We start from the raw sequence: 17399 nt of genomic DNA, 5'->3' as shown, positions 1-17399 counted from the left end.
GCTCCCCTTGCTATCCTCACACCAATCTCTATCAGAGATATTGCCCACAATGCTTTAGTGTCTCCTGCCCCCAGGCAGAGTGGCAGCAGCTGGCAGTGAGTGGGGTTCACCCACAGAAGTAAGGCAATTCGTAATCTGCTAACCTTGAATTCTGCAAAGCCTGCCACTAGGCAATCTGGGGGTGGCTGGAGTCATTCTTGGCTTGGGCAGAATTCAAATTAGCTCCTGCAATCAATGTGCAATTAATGGTTGCACACCCTGGGCATCTAGGCACTGTGCCCCATGCAGTGGGAAGAGTGAAGGGTGTAACTTATCATGGAGCAGAGGTGGAGATGGGGGTGCTCATAGATGAGCAATCATGGTTTGCTAAAGAGATGCTAAAAAGGTCTGAGTTTCGTCAACTACTTGGCCCAGATATTGCTAACCGTGTCAGCATTTACTAAGTGCCTACTGTGTGCCCGATGCCCATCCCACTCTGGCTCTGGGGAACATTCTTCCCTTGTTATATATGCCAGACATTGAGGGGCAGAGAGAACAAGTGTCTTGTTCAAAGTCACACAGCTGGTCAAGTCCTAGATTTACCTGACTTCAAAATCAGGATGCTTGACCAACCCTGCGCAGCCATCTTTAAGCACTGAACGTTCATTCTTAGGACCTTCAGGGTACCCCATCCTGCTGACCACTACTTGCCATCCTTTTTATGGCCTCTTGGGTCATCCTGTTTGTTCTGGATCTCTGGTGTAGACAGCCTGGGTGGAGAAGGCCTGTTTGTCGCATCCTAACTAGCCTGGATGCCCACAGGTTGCCACTTTGTAAGCTTTCTGCCCTCCTGGGTGGCTATAGGGAGCCTGTGGATGGGGATTGGACTCAGACATCAAAGGTGACCAGGGACAAGCCTTTCAAAAGCTGTGGCCCTGCATCCCCAGCACCTCTCAAATTCTGGATGGGTCTTCTATCCTTTGCTGAGGTTCCTTACAACCTGAATACTCTGCCCCCCACCCCGTGTTATCCCTTTGGGGACCCACAGACCCTGCCCTGTCGCTCAGCTGATGGGGCTACGGACCCGGGGTGAGAGGTCTTCTCCCGCCTTGAGTGTTTGCACCACATTCCCATGGGCCCCTCTGGGAGCGCTTTAGCTTGGGATCTCTCACTTGTCCCTCTCCACTCCTGCGCGGCTCTGTCCCCCGCCCGCGCCCAGCGTGGCGCGCCCCCTCTCCAAGCGCGGGCGGGCGCTGAACAGTGTCGCCGACCGCCTGCAGGTGTCTCCCCACGGAGGGGCGCGCGTCCCTGCGCCGTGGCCGCTGCCAGGCGCCAGCGGCTGCTCGCCGAGGCGCACTCGCGCTCTGGGCTCCTGGCACGCTGGTCCGCTCCACTCCGCAGCCCCGACCGCTCTGCGTCCCCTTCGTCCCGCGTCTCCGCCAGGGGCCATGGGCCCGCGCCGCGAGCGCCATCGCCGACCGCAGGCACCCGAGCCCCGGGGCGGGCGCTGACGAGGGGGCCGCTGCCAACTTCGCACAGAGCTGCGGGCGGCGCGGGAGGCATGAAGACGAGCCGCCGCGGCCGAGCGCTCCTGGCCGTGGCCTTGAACCTGCTGGCGCTGCTTTTCGCCACTACCGCCTTCCTCACCACGCACTGGTGCCAGGGCACGCAGCGGGTGCCCAAGCCGGGCTGCGGCCAGGGCGGCGGCGCCAACTGCCCCAACTCGGGCGCCAACGCCACGGCCAACGGCACAGCTGCCCCCGCCGCCGCCGCCTCGAGCCCGACCGGCGCGCCCTACAGCTGGGAGGCGGGCGACGAGCGCTTCCAGCTGCGCCGTTTCCACACCGGTATCTGGTACTCCTGTGAGGAGCAGCTCGGTGGTCCGGGTGAGTACTGGGGCTCCCCCGGGACGCGCGCCCGCAGGTCCCGGGCCGGGAGGTGGCGCGTCCGGGTCCTCCGCGCACACCCTGGCTGCAGGTCCCAGGGAGCGCTGTCCCTCCCCCGGCCTGAAGTAATTTCCCCGCGTGCCCCTCCTCCTTACTCTCATCCGCCCATCGCGGCCCTAGAGGTGACAGTGGGGATCGGGGACCTTTGCTGTGAGCGACCCCTCCCACCGCAGATCCACGGATCCAGGAACCCAAGGGTTCTGCTACTTCTATCTCCAAGCCATACTGAACCTCCAGGACAAGGCTGGGGAAAACAGAGAGTAGAGAGAGCCTAATGGGCACCCCTATTGCCACAAGCTAGGGAGTCCTCAATATCCTGGAGCTCTCCTGGGAGTGGATGCCATAGGAGGGAAGGGAGGCAGGCGGGAAAATAGGGACAGCTCTGGGCACTGGGGTTGGGAATCCAGGGAGTCTTAGCTCAATACAAGGCTCCTTCAGAACTGGGGAGGGGGCTGACTTCTCAGAAAGTAACCCTAACTCCAGGCAGCCAGGACTGAAGTAAATACCCCAAAGCGGGCAGCAAGGCTAGAGTGTTCAGGGAACCTCTGCCTGACAAGGGACTGTGCCATATGGTGGGTGGTACTGGCTATTCACTCAACCCTCAGCTTGTCTGCAGTAAGCTACTGCTCTGCCAGGACCCCCTTTTACATAGCCTTTTCTCCACATTTGATATAGCCTGAACAATTTCCCGGACCTGTCTTTAGTTACTAGCATATTGTCCCCTTTCCCCTTAAGGTGTCACTCTTGTTAGGACTTTGCTGTGTCGTCTACTCCCTCCCCCTTTCTGAGTATCGACAATAAATATTTGCAGTGTGATATGCAAAACAGCAGTATTGGATGGGATCTCAGGTTGAAGGGGTTAGAGGTATCCCATCTGCCTGCTGAGCTTGGGGGAGGTGGGGGTGGGCACATGACTTCGAGCATGCTGCCTAGATTTTTGAACAGGACTTGGGGTTTCAATTTGGTGGTTTTTTGTTTTGTTTTTGTTTTTTTTTTTTTTTTTTTTGCTGCTTTTTGTTTGTTTGTTTTTAGAAAGAGAAAACCAAAAATTAACCTGAAAGCCTCTTAGTTAAAACTTGTTTCCATAAGCCCAGTCCTCCCACACAGCAGCCATGGAACACCCTTCAAAGCTTAGGTCTCTGTAGACAGTCACACATGACAGCCCAAAGAATGAGAAGGAAATGGCCATGGGTCCCCCTCCAACTGTAGGCAGCTCTTCCTGAGATCTGGGTGGCCCTGCCCTAGGGACAGGCCACCTTGCAATACCTGGATGGGCTTTGTCCCTGGCAGCCTGATCCACCCTGTCCCTGCCTCTGTAGTGTGTCTGGGCTCTCAGTGGATGGTCTGATGGCTCCCCTGAAGGCTGTGGCCCAAAGCTCTGTAGCTCATTCCTTGCTCTATGCCTGACTGCTATGTCTTAAAAACTATTAACAGAACCTCATTTAAAGCCCCTGTGCATTTTGAGCACCAGGGCCTGCTAGAGTTGTCACCTGTGGAATCTTGTTACATACTATGCTCTGGGCTAAGCAGTCACTTGTGGGAGACCCATTTTTTCAGATGAGGAACATGAGGCTGGGGGCGGGGTGTTGATGAGGGAGCTTGAAATGTCTTCTTGGTGGCTAGAGACTAACAAGGGAAATGATGGAGAAGGGGGGTTGTACAGTTGGGGACCTGAGGTGGGTACACTTATGGCCAGTATGAGACCTTCACCCCCAACCTCCATTAATCAAAATGTTCATGGGTGATCTACTGGGTGGATGAAAACCAGCTACCTCTTTCCCTGTTGGCTACAGCTTGCTCCTCCCAGAACATCACAGTTTTCTTCCCCTGAGCTTGGCAAATAGTTGCTGGTGAGAAATTTGGGAGGACAAAGGCCATCCATATGGGTGTCCCCGGACTGCCGCACACAGACCCCAGATCTCCCCTTTATCACTGAGCTCCAAAGGGTGTCAAGAAGTACCTGGCCTCAAAGTTTTGTTGCCATGACAACCTGTCTTCTGGGTTCTGTGATGATTTTATTTTTCTTTTCCTCCAAGAGGGAAAAACATCCCAACAAGGCCCGAGCAAATCCTGCCCTACTCTCTCTCACTGCCGCCGCTGCTGCAGCTAGGGAAGGTCTGGCTCCCCATCCATGCGGCTGGGTGCCCTCTGGTGGGGCTCCAGCTTGGGGATCCACACTGGCTCACTGGGTGCTTAGCAGGCTCCCCTTGCTCCCCCGCACTGCTGCTCATATCTCTCTACCCCTGGGCACCTGTGTGGGACATCTCCGGAGACCCCTTTCCCACAGATGACACTACAGCCTATCCTGAACAGACACACAGTCAACAGCCCCAGCACCAAGAGACCTCTTCTCCTCCTTCCAAGAGAAGGCACAGACGCCCTTGTGCTCAGCTGGAGGAGAGCAGTCCTGAATAGTCTCCAGTCTCTTGTTGCAAATTAGATTTCTTACTGGATTTGATATTTAGAAGAGTTGGGAGGACCGTGGGGGTGGGGTAAGGTTCAGGCTTGGAGCCTATGCTGACTGTTGCTTATGTGATTTGTGGGCCTCTGCCCTGTGTGTGTGTGTGTGTGTGTGTGTGTGTGTGTGTGTGCGCACACACACACACACACACACACACACACACACACGTGTGACCTAAGGTCAGGAGTATCTCAGGAAACTCAAGGTCATGGCACCAGGGACCTGCTGGGCTGACTGAGTGGCTCTGGAGAGAGAAAAGGGATTAGGCCCTGGATGGGGGTGGGGGTGTAGGAGGTGTGGTCTGAGAGTGACACATGAACTTGCAGGCAGCCCCAAAGTGAAAGCAGAGACCCTGGTTTATTGTCTGACTCTAGACTCACTCTGCCCAGTGTGGGGTGGTGGATGGATGGATCTTCCTCTTGGTACCATGTGGCTTTGGCCAGAACCTCTGCTTGCTGCCTGCAGATTGGGAGAGCAGCAGCCCACCCCACTCCACATATTGGGGTCCAGTGACAGCATGGGGGCAGAGCAGTTCATGCACCAGCCTTGCTTCTGCTTCTCTGACCTGAGCCACTGCATCTAAATTCATAGACATCGCCTATCCCTCAGATACTTCCCACGGTCCCAGGCACCCAGAGTCACCAAGGTCCTGGACTATTACACTGCATCTCAGAATGCCTCTCTTGCAGCCCCTGGGTCTACACTTCAGACACGCTGACTTTTACCGCAGCAGGCTCCTCCTGGCTCTATAGCCTTTGCACAGGAGTGCTTTTTTCCCCACATCCACCCAAGACCACTTCCCAAGACCCTACCTTACATTTCAGCTTTACATCCTCATTAGTCAACAGCTCTTGCTCATTCTGTGTCATGTGAACTTGGAGGCTTTGAAGCCTAGCATTCTTTTTGAAAGATGTATTTATTTTTATTTTATGTATGTGGTACCTACTGAGGCCAGAGGAGGGTATCAGGTCCCCTGGAACTGGAGTTACAGATGGTTGTGAGTACTGAGGATTGAACCCATGTCCTTGGGAAGAGCGATCGGTGCTCTTAACCACTGAGTTATCTCTCAGCGCTGCATCTGGAGTTGGTTCTTATCTGTGTTTTCTGTTACCTTTTATGGTGCTTGGGATGGAGCACAAGGTAGGTGTTCAACAGAACTTTGTGGAATGTGTTTTAGTTGATGTAACTGACTCTTGGGATCAGTTCTTCCAGGCCCAAGTTACTTCTTGCAGGAGAGACCCACACTTTCCAGTGCAGAGTTACCACACATTCCCTGGAAGAGGCATGAGTCAGGACCCTTTGGATGTCCCCTACCCCCACCCCTGGGAGGTTGCTACTGCCCAAGAGTGTGTGGGTGTCATGATGTCATGATAGACATGCTTCTTGCTGGGACTGTGTGAGGAGTAGATTTGGGCCTTGAAAGACACATAGCCCTCAACAAGTGTTAGCTCATTTCATCCTCACAGCAGCAGGTGCTATGGTCATTCCTTCTTCAGCAGAGGCACCAAGAAGCACAGTGACTTCCCAAGGCCACATATCTAACAAGTGGCCCAACTGGGATGTGAACTCAAGCAGAAGGTCCAGGGATGCCTCCCACCTGCGAACCCCCCCCCCACTGTTGTATTCCTTCAACCCCAACCTCCCATTCACTCAGCCTCCCCAGCCTCACTGGGGAGAACACTATACTGGGTTTGAGCCCAGTCTCTGCTGCCAGCTTGCTAAGTGGCCTTGGAAGTCTTACCCCATTCCTGTGTCTCTTGCCTTTTCTTTGCTTGGGTGTGGTGCAGGGGCCAGAGCACTGTTCTCAAGGCTGCAGGCGTTAGAGTCGGTCTCAGTTCTAGTCCCTATCTTACCTCTTGCCTGCTGTGTGATCTTAGGTGGGTGTTTGTTTTCTCTGAGTCTCAGCTTTCTTGGCTAGATCAGGAGGACTGTCCTTGGCTTTGTGATAGAATCACCTGGTTTAACCAGTGGTTTGGGATCTGGGCTGAATGTGTTGGGGACCTAGTATCATCTCAGGACACCTTTGGTTGTAAGAAGCCAGACTGCTCTCTGCTGCTGTTCCCTTTTCCTCCCTTGATCACTTCATTCCCGGAAAGTCTAGGGAGCCCGAGGAGCCAAAGGGGCTGGTGTTGCTGTTTACTAGATTTGAGGGTGCTGTACCTCTGGTCTCTACGATGCCTGATGCCTATGGAACATGGTGGGGAACCACACTGATGCCAGGTGACAGAGCAGATGTGAAGGAGGACACCATTACTGTTCTGAGGGGAGCCTCAGAACCTGGGTGTTCTTGTCTGGCCAGCCCCAGGACCTCCTGCAGTCCCAGTGCATGCTCTTGATATTTTGAGACAGGGTTTCCTCCCTGTAATAGCCCTGGCTGTCTTGGAACTAGCTCTGGAGACCAGGCTGGCCTTGAACTCACAGAGATCCGCCTGCCTCTGTCTCCTAGAGGAATTAAAGGTGTGTGCCACCATTGCCCGGCCTGTGTGCTTTCTTGATCTAACACTGCATCTCCAGCCCTACCTCTGCTCATTGATGGCCTGAAGGTCCCAGGGCCTGCTAACTCTTCCCAGGCTCAGGGCCTTTGCTCGGCAAGACCCTCAGCTGGCACTCCGTCCTCTGTTCACAAGTTTTCACTGTCCTTGGTGGTCTCATCCCCAACCTTTCCATCAATCACTTCTTTCTTTAGTATCTTCTAGCTTCACTGAAATGATTTGTTGGTTTCTGGACACTTTTGTAGTTTGTGCTGCTTTTTGACTGTACATTGACACATTGTCTCACTGTGTACCCTGGCTAGTCTGAAACTTGCTGTGTAGACCGGGTTGGCCTCCAATTAAGAGATCCACCTGTCTCTTCTGGGTATAAAGATGTGTGCCATCATGCCCTGCTGCAAGTTGACATTTTGTATCTCTAGTATAAAGCACTCAAGAGAGCTCCAGCAGAGCAGAGACCAGACCCCACTCCTGGGGCCCCCAGAAGGTAGGTGTGTGTGTGTGTGTGTGTGTGTGTGTGGTGTGTGTGTGTGTGTGTGTGTGTGTGTGTGTGTGTGTGTGTGTGTGTTCCTGTGGGTAGGAGCTGGACTTCCCTCAGGACTTCCCTCAGGCAGGTTCTCAGGTTGTCAGGGGAAGCTGGGGTTTTGTTTGCTACTCCTCTGGGGAGCAGGGACAGCAGTGAGGCTTTCGTGTCTTCCTTCCTGTACTCTTCACTGCCTTCTGTCTGCCACAGTGGGAGGTCAGGATCTGTCTAGGAACAGTTTGCACAGCCCAAAGATTAATGGAGCCCTGCTGCCTTTCCGTTACGGATGGTGGCAATGTGGCCCAGATGCGGAGGTGGGCTGCTCACACTGTCCAGGCTCCGTTTTGGGGGAACTTGACTGTGAGAGCAGGGCTCCTGAAGGGGGGTGTGCTGGTTGGGTGCTTTTTGTTTTTGTTTTTGTCAACTTGACATAAGCCAGTACCAGCTGGAAAGAGGGAACTTCAACTGAGTGTCTCCATCAGATTGGCCTGTAGGCAAGCCTGTAGAGCATTTTCTCCCCTCCCCCCTTCTCACCCTCCCTCCCTCCTTCCCTCCCTCCTTCTCTCCCTCCATCCTTCTCTCCCTCCCTTCTTTCTTTCTTCCTCCTTAATGGTTTATATGGGAGGGCCTAGCCCATTGTGGGCAGTGTTCCTGGATTGTATAATAGAGCAAACTGAGCAAGCCAGTAAGCAGGTGTCCTCCGTGGCCTCCCCTTCAGTTCCTGCCTCCAGGTTCCCCCCTTGAGTTTCTGCCCTGACTTCCATTCCTGATGGATGCTAAGCTGTAAGGTGAAACAAACTTTTCCTCCTCAGGTTGCTTTTGGTCATGGTGTTTTATCACAGGATGAGGAAGCTAACTAGGACAGGGGACATAGGATGGAGAATCCACTGGACTTCGGGGGGGGGGCAGAGCTGAGAGGGTACTAGGTGGAACTGGGAGAGAGTGCTATTGCATCTTGTCCTGTGTTTCAGCTTCCCAGGGTCAGTGTAGCCTTAGAGAAGGAAGGGACACAGGGACACAGTGGAGGTGGGGGATGCATACAGAGTCTGAGGGGGACACAGAGCAAGGCTGAGACAGGATGGAAAGCAAAAGGGGAGGCTATGACAGGAACAGCAATACAGGGAGTAAGAACCAGATGGAAACAGAAATAAACAGTAAAGGAGGCACAAGGAGACAGACTCTAGCATCCTCCCCATACACAGGACACAGGCATATCCCCAGATGTTCACAGGCACACTCATGCACACACGTGTACAACACACACATATCCATGCACATATAAACACATTTGTGCACATATATGCACTCCACACCAACTGGCACTCACTTGCAAACATGTCTACATATACATGCACATGTTCATGGTTGCACATGAACACATTCACACACATGTATACACACATGACCTATTTGTACATGTGCACAGCCATATACCTATGCATCCACAAGCATCTACATGCACACAAATATCTGTACATACCATCCTCACACATGCTTTCACTCACATGTATACTCATGCATACATCTACATGCCTCCATTTATGCACACACACTCTCATGTTCTCACACACCCACCAGTGCACATATTGGTTACATTCATAGTACATACTCATATTCACACCCATACATTCATATACCCACTTGCATACCTGTCCACTCTGGGATTCTCTGACATCTGGAGTTCTGGAGGAGGGAAATTTAGCTGTTTTTAATCCAGTCTCACTATGTCAGGCTGGCCCTGAGCTTGCAGCCCGGAGTTCTGGAGGAGGGAAGTTTAGCTGTTTTTAATCCAGTCTCACTATGTCAGGCTGGCCCTGAGCTTGCAGCCCTTTGGTCTAGCCTTCCCAGAGCCAGGATGGCAAGCATGCCTGGAGATAGCTCCAGGAGCATAAACTGGTCTCTCCTGGCTAGGCTAGTCGTCTTCTACTTCTGGACTCATGCTTACTGAGTTGTCTTTTCTTAGGAAATTATTTTTTTCAACTAGAGTTTCAATTGTATTGCATAGATTCTAGAATGGAGAGAAAAACACAGCCTTTCCACTTTTCTTCCACTCGGGTAGGCATGAGTTTTCCTTTTCTCCTGATTCATCTTGCACAAGCGGTTGCCGTGTGGCCCAGAGCTGACAGTTTGCTGTTTTCTTCTCCTTCTTCAAAGCCTTCAACAGTCTATGGCTCCTGCTTTCCTCCCTGCCTTTCTCTTAATGAATCAGGATCCTTGGATTTTTCAGTCCTTTTTGCTTACATTTTTTGGTACCTACTTATTTTCTTCTGGCCATCTTTCTTGAGCTTTTGTTTGCTAATATTTTCAAGTTGAAGATTTTGTTTCCATAGTTAAAAATGATAGTAGCATTTTGTTGCTTGTGTTTGCTTCTGAGCACCACTTTGGCCATGTCCCATGGGTTCTAAGATGCAAAATCTTTGAAATGATTTTGTACAACTTCAACAGTTGCAATTTTGTTCCTCAAGTTCTGAAATGTTAGCTTTGTTACTTCTGTATCCAAGCACAATTTAATAGAGGCTTTATTTATTTGTCTACATTTCTGTCATTAATTATTTAATTGAGTTATGGAAAAGGTGAAGCAGGACAGTTTCCTGCATATACACTTGCATATGTGTGTTTATAGTAAACATTTTATGTGAAACAACAGATGGGGAACCTGAGTATTTTAAAGCAGCTGCATAGAGAATTATATAGAGAGGGCTTGTGAGATGGCTCAGCAGTTAAGAGTATGTGTTTCACAATTATGAACACTGGACTCAGGCTCCCTCTAGACAAGCCAGGTATGGTTCCACACATGCCTGTGATCTCAGCATTGAGGAGAGTGGAGACAGTCAAAAAGCCCCCAAAACTAAAAGCTCCAGGTTCAGAGAGAGAGAGAGAGAGAGAGAGAGAGAGAGAGAGAGAGAGAGAGAGAGAGATCCTGCCTCAAAGGAATAAAGCAGACAGTGACAGAGGACACCTGACACTCTCCTCTGGGCATGTGTACATTTGCACATATACACATACTTGTGTTTTTGAAAACACACACACACACACACACACACACACACACACACACTGCTGTCTATCTTTGCATGCATGCACACCCTGACAAATGCATTGCTGTCTGTCTGTCTTTGCTCCTTGGATCTTCTACCAGCTGGATGAAATGGGTCACTCTTTCTCAGCAGCAAGGCTCGCAGTTCTTGCTTGCCTCTGGGATGGTTTGGTTTTTATTGAGTCTGAGTCTATGTTATTCATCACGAGGAAATTCATGGCAGTTATATTTTTGTTGTGGAATTGTGGAATTGATCTTTTCTCCAGATAAAATGGCTGTGCTCCCTAGTGAACGCTTTCTCCTCTGACTACTGTTTTTCATATTTGAGCCTTGCTGTCTTTTATCATATCCCTTTGACAGTTCACTCTCTGCTTTGCTTTCACTTTTCCATGTCTTCCCGTCAGGCTGAGATACATACCATGTTCCTTTTGGTACAGTCTGAGGGTCTTCACCACTTAATACCAGACTCTATGGCAAACCCATTTTGTCTCATTTTCTTTTAGTTAAAAGTTTTGTTTATTTGTTTCTATTTATTTATTATTGTGTATATTGTGTGTGCAGCAACTGTGACAGTTAGAGGACAACCCTGGGGAGCTGGTTCTCGCCTTTCATCTTTGCATATGTTCCTAGGATTGGACTCTGGTCATCAAGTTCACACAGCAAGCCACCTTGTTGGGCTCCCTTCTCTATTTGGTCAAATGCTAGCAGTTTATAATTCTTTAAACTTTTATTTTTAGAGACAGGGTCTTACTAAGTAGTCCTAACTGGCGTGGGACTCACAGAGATCCACCTGCTTCTTTCTCCCCAATGATAGGGCTAAAGGGGTACACCACCATTATCAGCAACATTTTATTTTACTATATGGGTTCTATTTTTTTTTTTTCTTTTAAGATTTACTTTGTTTTTATTCATTCACAAATGTGTATAGGTACTCATGTGGGCCAGCAGAGGGCATCAGATCCCATGGAGCTGGAGTTGTAGGCAGTTATGGACCACTCGAGATGGGTGCTAGGACCTGAACTTGGGTCCTCTGAAAGAGCAACAGGTACTTTTAGCCACTGAGCCATCTCTGACGCCTATACAGGTTCAGTTTTGTCTTTTTTTTATTATCGACTTAAAGACATACTGTTGTAAATTCAGTTTTTCATACTCACCAGCATTTCTAACAAGTTAATACTTTTAATGATTATGAGGAGCAAATACCCCATCTTCGGTAGGATAAGGACATTAGTTGCTTTTGAAGTCTGTTTTGTTCATAGTTGTGATAATGATTGTAGTTTGGTTCTGTGTCTGTATGTGCTTCTATTGCCAGTTTCAAGTCCTCTTAGGAAGCTTTTCTCCAGTTTTGCTTTTTATATTGGTGTGTTTCCATGCATGGATGATGGGTCATGTGTTGGCTACTAGCTGCGTGCCAGGCTGCATGCTGGATGATAGCTACAGTGCAGAAGAAGGTAGCCTGTGGGCCAGCTTTTCATGGTTGTGGCAAAATGCCTGATACAAACAATTTAAGAGGAGTAAGGATTTATCTTGGCTCATAGTCTCAGTGTTTCATTGTGAGCAGGTACAGAGGGTTGATGTGGAGGGCAGATTGCTGCAGAGGGGAAATGTGGAGAGCAGATGAGCTGTAGAAGGTGTTTTGCCTTCATTGTGCTTGGCACTGCCCAATTCTTGCACACCATGTGCCTCTGCAGCCTTCAACTATAGACATATGTGGCTGTCTCCCCTACATCTGATAGACATCATCCCATGTTTTCTGGCACTGGGGGTCAAGGAGGTGGCTATGCTTCAATCCTTGGCAGATTGTATGAATTCTGAATTCATGTATGGTTCCCTCATAAATATGTGTATGTGTGTATATATATATATATATATATATATATTATATATTTGTTTATTTATTTATTTATTGAGATAAGTCGTCTTATAGTCCAGGCTAACCCAGAACTCTCTATGTAGTGGGAAATGACCTTGAACTCCTGGTCCATCTGCTTCTATCTTCTAAGTGGTGGTATCATAGGTGTGTGCCACCACACCCAGTTTATGTAGTACTGTGGTCCTGTGTATATTAGACAGCCCCAAAATGTTTCGTTTTGAATATCTACTCTCTCTTTCTTCCTCTCTCTCTCCTCTCTCTCTCTCTCTCTCTGTGTGTGTGTGTGTGTGTGTGTGTGTGTGTGTGTAAGAGAGAGAGGGAGAGAGAGAGAGATCTGGGAGGTCAGAGAGGATACAGAATCTCCTGGAACTGGAGTTTCAAGTAGTTGTGAGCCACCATGTGGGTTCTGAGAATGGAACCCATGACAAGTGCTCGTAACTGCTGAGCCATCTCTCCAGCCCCAAATGGTTTTAAAAACTGTCCTGGTGATTATATATCAGCTCAGAAAGGGTTGATTGTGATGGTGGTGGTGATGACTTAATAGCCTCCACTTTTTAGAGCAGCTTTTGGTTTTCAGCAAGCTGAGTGGAAGGCTTAGAGACCTCCTGATTGGCACATGCTCAGCTCCCCTTCTGCCTGCACTCCATACCCATAGGATCCATTTGGCACACTTGATGGCCCCACCTGGCTGCCACCCAGGCCACAATCAATGTGGGGTGCTGTCACCTGTGGCCTTGGATGACTGTGGAAAACCACCACGACAGAATTCTATGCCCTGGCTTTTCTTGCTTAGGTCATTGCTTGGTTTGTTCCTCCATCTTCCTTCCAACCCTGGCAACCATGATCTTTTCACTGTCGCCACGGTTTTGTATCTTCCAGCATGTCACAGAATTGACATACAATCTAGAGCCTTTTCACACTGGCTTTTATCATTAAGCAACATGTGTGCAAGTCCCTGCCCAGATTTCCCTACCTCTCTCCATCTCTCCCTTCCTCTCCCTTCCTTCCTTCATCTCTCTTTCCTCCCTTAATCCCTCCCCCTCTTTCCCTCCCTCCCTTTCTTCTGTTTCTTCCCTTCTTTCTTTCCTCCCTTAATACCTCTCCCCCTCCCTTCTCCCTTTCCTATAGTGGAGAGTGGAACCCAGTCCATCACATATACCAAGCCAGAACCCCAACCCTTTCACATATTTTTCATTATATAGCTTATTTATTTACTGCTAAATAGTATCCCACTGTTTGGACACATCACAATTTGTTTCACCTGTGGAAAAACATCTTGGTTGTTTCCAAGGTCAGGTGATAACTATTGATACTTCTGCTGGAAACATCTGCTCAGGTAGACATATGTATCATCGCCTTAAGTTAACACTCAATAATGTGGATTTCGGGATTCTGAGAAAAGTGTGTTTACTATTGTAGGAAACTACCAGGCTGTCTTTCCTTTTCATCTGCTGCCACTACTGACTTGAACTTCCTGTTGCTTGAATCCTTCCAGTTCCTGCTGCTGTGGACAGTGGGTTTCATTCTTTATACTGTCCCATTTCCCATCATGCTCTTCCAGAACACATTCACTGATGGGCCTGATTGCGGGTCTCTCTCTTCCAGATCTGTCATTTTGTCTCTAACAGTTTTAATGGGGTTTATTCTGGCCTCATTGTTTTGCATTCCAGACAGTTTAGTCCATTCTTTAGCCTCTGGCATCTCCGAACATTCAAGAGGCCTCTGAGGCTCAAAAGCCTCTCACTTCTCTTTCTTTCTCCCGCTCCTCCCGCCCCTCCCCCTCCTCCTTTTATTCAGATGGGTCTCACCCTGTAGTCCCTGATGGCCTGGAACACAGAGATCCTTCTGCTTTTGCCTCCCTGGTGCTGGGTTCACAGAAATCCACCACCCCCTCCTACTTCTTCACTTTGTGCTCATGGTGTGTCCTGCCAGCTCAGCTGTGAGGCTTTTTGGAAGACCGAGGATCCTGTTTTCGCTGTTCTGTGCTCCGCCTTAACTTCTCTTTGGCTTTCAAAAGGTGGGTAAGGTGATATCTCCACCAATGTCAGAGAAGGTCCTGGGCTCTAGTTCCAGTTCAGGCTCTGAGGACACATACCAAAAGGACAGGAAACCCTTGTCTGGTAGGCTGGAGAATGGTGCACAGGCAGGCAGAAGCAGGTAGGGCTCTGTGAGTTTGAGGCCAGCCTGGTCTACATGGTGAGACCTTGTCTCAAAACACAAACACACAAAAGAAAGAAGGAGGGAGGGAGAGAGAGAGAGGAAGAGAGAGAGAGAGGGATGGGAGGGAGAAGGAAGGAAAGAAGGAAGGAAGGAAAAACTAGCTCCGAGGCCGGGTCTCAGTGGTAGAATGCTTACCTAGCAGGGCCCTGGCTTCTACTGCCAGTAAATAAGTAAATAAATAAACATTAATTAATCTCTGTCCCTGAGTTCTACCTAACTGTGGTTCTGACTCATCACATTGGCCTCTGGGGTTCGTGAACTAAGTCTCCAAGCTTTGTACCGCTCGCACTCTGCAGTGTTGGAGAGATTGTCTGTAGGACTGAGCCTGCGGTTTGCTCCTCTGAGCATGTCTTTCTGCCCTTTGTGTGTTTCTAGCTCTTTCCGGCCCATCCCCTCCTCATTTGGCTCCCGTTTTGCCTCCCTGGCAGCTCTCCTGGGCTAAATCTGTTCGTATCTCCCAAGCCTCGGAGGCTTCTCGAGATTTATATTTTTGTAGGGATCTGAACACATGCTTTCAGGAATGACTTTGCACTTCTCACAGTGAGTGTGAGCCAGAGGCCCGCCTTCACACCCCACCTGAGTATGCAAGGCTGCTGTCTAGCTTGCCTGTTAGCCTCCTTCCTCCCTTCTTCCCTCCCCCTTCCCTTCATTCCTCTTTTTTTTTTTTTTTTTTTTTTTTTTTTTTTTTTTTTTTTGGTTTGTTTTTGTTCCATATTACTTTTTGAGACAAGGTTTTATACTATGTAGCCCAGGCTGGTCTTAAACTCAGAGTCCTCTGTCTCCTAAGTACTGTGATCACCGGTATGCACCCCTCTCCTGGCTTCCTTATTTCTTATCCTCAGATATGAAAGGGTCTCTTTTTGGCCTTTCCTTTATTCACAAATGGGAGATGGGTTCCTCTGGTGGGGTTTTCTTCTCCTTTCTCTTCCCGTTCCCTTCACCTCTTCCTTCTTCCCTCCTAAGTCTTACTCTGTTAGCATCCTGCCTTTTCTGGGTTTGTTCCCATTCTGTGCCTGCTAGCTGCAGTAGGCTCTCTGCATCTCCCCTCCTGAGGGTAGGGGGTGGAGGAAGGATTGCCTTCCTGCTACTGGAGGGAGTCTGTAGTCCTGTCTCATCAGAAATGCAGTGTGAAACTCTGATTCCCAGCATGGATCAGTCCTTCTTAGCAGGTGTAGCTTTACTTTGTCCTTCAGGGTACTGATACAGCAGCCCCAAAATACCATGACTGTCAGCCATGGGCTTCGTGGATGCTGAGTGGATGGGTGGTGGGGATGCACATTGGTCTTGAACTCGCTTCCCTTACAAAGAGGGTGAGTATTGCCTGGGTGGACCCAGCAATGTGGAGGTGTGGGTGCAAACAGTTGTGTGGGTACAATGGGGGGTGGAGTGTGTAGGGTGGAGTGGGGCCACAGGGCAGCCTTCCTGGCTGCCTCCAGTGACAAGTGGCTTTTTGGAAATCTCTTTGCTGTCTAGAAGAGATAATTGACCACAGGCCAGTTTCCCAGTAGCTTACAACCCTGCAGTGCCTTCTGAGTCTCTGAGCATCATCGTATGTGAGAGGTGGATGAGCAGGACCCCAGGCTTGTCCTAGAAGCCCAGTCCTCTGCTGAGGGTAGATTTTAGTAAAGAGAAAGTGTGAGTAGGGGAGTGCACAGGACTCAGAAGCAAGAGGAGAGTTAGAACTGCAGCCTGCCCATCCGTTCACTTTCTGTTCTCTCACCATGGGTCCAAAACCAGCTGAGTGTGCACTAGGGTCCAGGCAGACTCTCCATCCCCGCCCAGCAACTTTGTCCCACAGGTACTGCAAACGATGGCAGGTGGCAGGGGGCTCTGTCCTGTGAGGAAATCTGTGTGATCTTGAGTAAATCATTCTTCCAAATGGTGCCTCATTACCCATCAATAAAGCAAGGCTAAACACCCAAATGTTATGAGGGTGTCCTGAGGCCCTTGTCTGGCTTGTGGCTGGAGGTCTGCCACTAGGACACACGGGACGTGTTTATTGCCATGAGGTCCTTATAGAACACTTGGGAGACAGAGATGTGCCAGGATGTGACACTGGGATGTGGGTGGGAAGTAGTGGGGCTGCTGATTCTGAGTTGCTTCTGGAGATGCCTGTGTCATTCAGTTTGCCTCAACAAGTGGCTGCAGAGCCACCTGCTAGCCTTGATGCGTATCCAAGCAGCTGGAGCCCAGCAGACAAGGCTCGTGTTTCCCGGGGACTCCTCTGAGTAGCTGGAAGGTGCCCATGCCTGACACTGTAGTCACTACACTTCTGAGAGCTGATGTATGTGCAGAGCCAGGTTTTTTTTTCTTTCTTTCTTTCTTTTTTTGTACTAAAGATGCAGTGAGAACAAGCCAAGGTGTTTGCTCTTAGGAATCTCCTGGTTTTCCTTGGAGGCAGTGCTGAGTGAGGGAGTGTCTTAGTTACTGTTCTACTGCTATGAAAAGACAACATGACCAAGACAACTTATAAAAGAAAGCATTTGACTTGGGAACTTGCTTACAGTTTCAGAGGGTCAGTCCATGACCATCATGGTGGGGAGCATGGCAACAGGCAGGTGGGCAGTCACTGAAGCAATGGCTGAGAGTTTACATCTAATCCACAAGTTGGAAGAAGAGAAAAAGACTAGGCCTGGCATGATCTTTTGAAACCTTAAACTCTGTCCCCGGTGGCATACCTCTTCCAACACAGCCACACCTTCTAATCCTTCCCAAATAGTTTCACCAATCGTGGACCAAGTGTTCTAACATGAGCCTACAGGGGCCGTTCCTATTCAAAGCACCACAAGGAACAAGCAACAAGGTGGCTCCGAAAGCTCAGAAACACAAGGAAGGAGGAAACATAGACAGCCAGGGGTAGCATAGGGTGGC

General features: G+C 49.7%; 1 protein-coding gene across 2 annotated transcripts in view; it reads left to right on the top strand.

Annotated features, from left to right (window-relative positions):
• Positions 1 to 1540: 1540 nt before the first annotated feature.
• The window catches only part of Gsg1l (GSG1 like), a 184777-nt gene continuing 168918 nt past the window's right edge, over positions 1541 to 17399 (top strand). For both annotated transcript variants that reach the window (XM_051192912.1, XM_051192911.1), the window contains exon 1: positions 1541 to 1865. In XM_051192912.1, the coding sequence (XP_051048869.1) occupies positions 1541 to 1865 (325 nt within the window). The remainder of the gene's footprint in view (positions 1866 to 17399) is intronic.

This window comes from Phodopus roborovskii, unplaced genomic scaffold (assembly GCF_943737965.1).
Source record: "Phodopus roborovskii unplaced genomic scaffold, PHOROB, whole genome shotgun sequence".
In the NCBI taxonomy this organism is placed as follows: domain Eukaryota; kingdom Metazoa; phylum Chordata; class Mammalia; order Rodentia; family Cricetidae; genus Phodopus; species Phodopus roborovskii.
The sequence above is the reverse complement of the archived record's forward strand: the minus strand, read 5'-3'. Positions and strand labels throughout refer to the sequence as shown.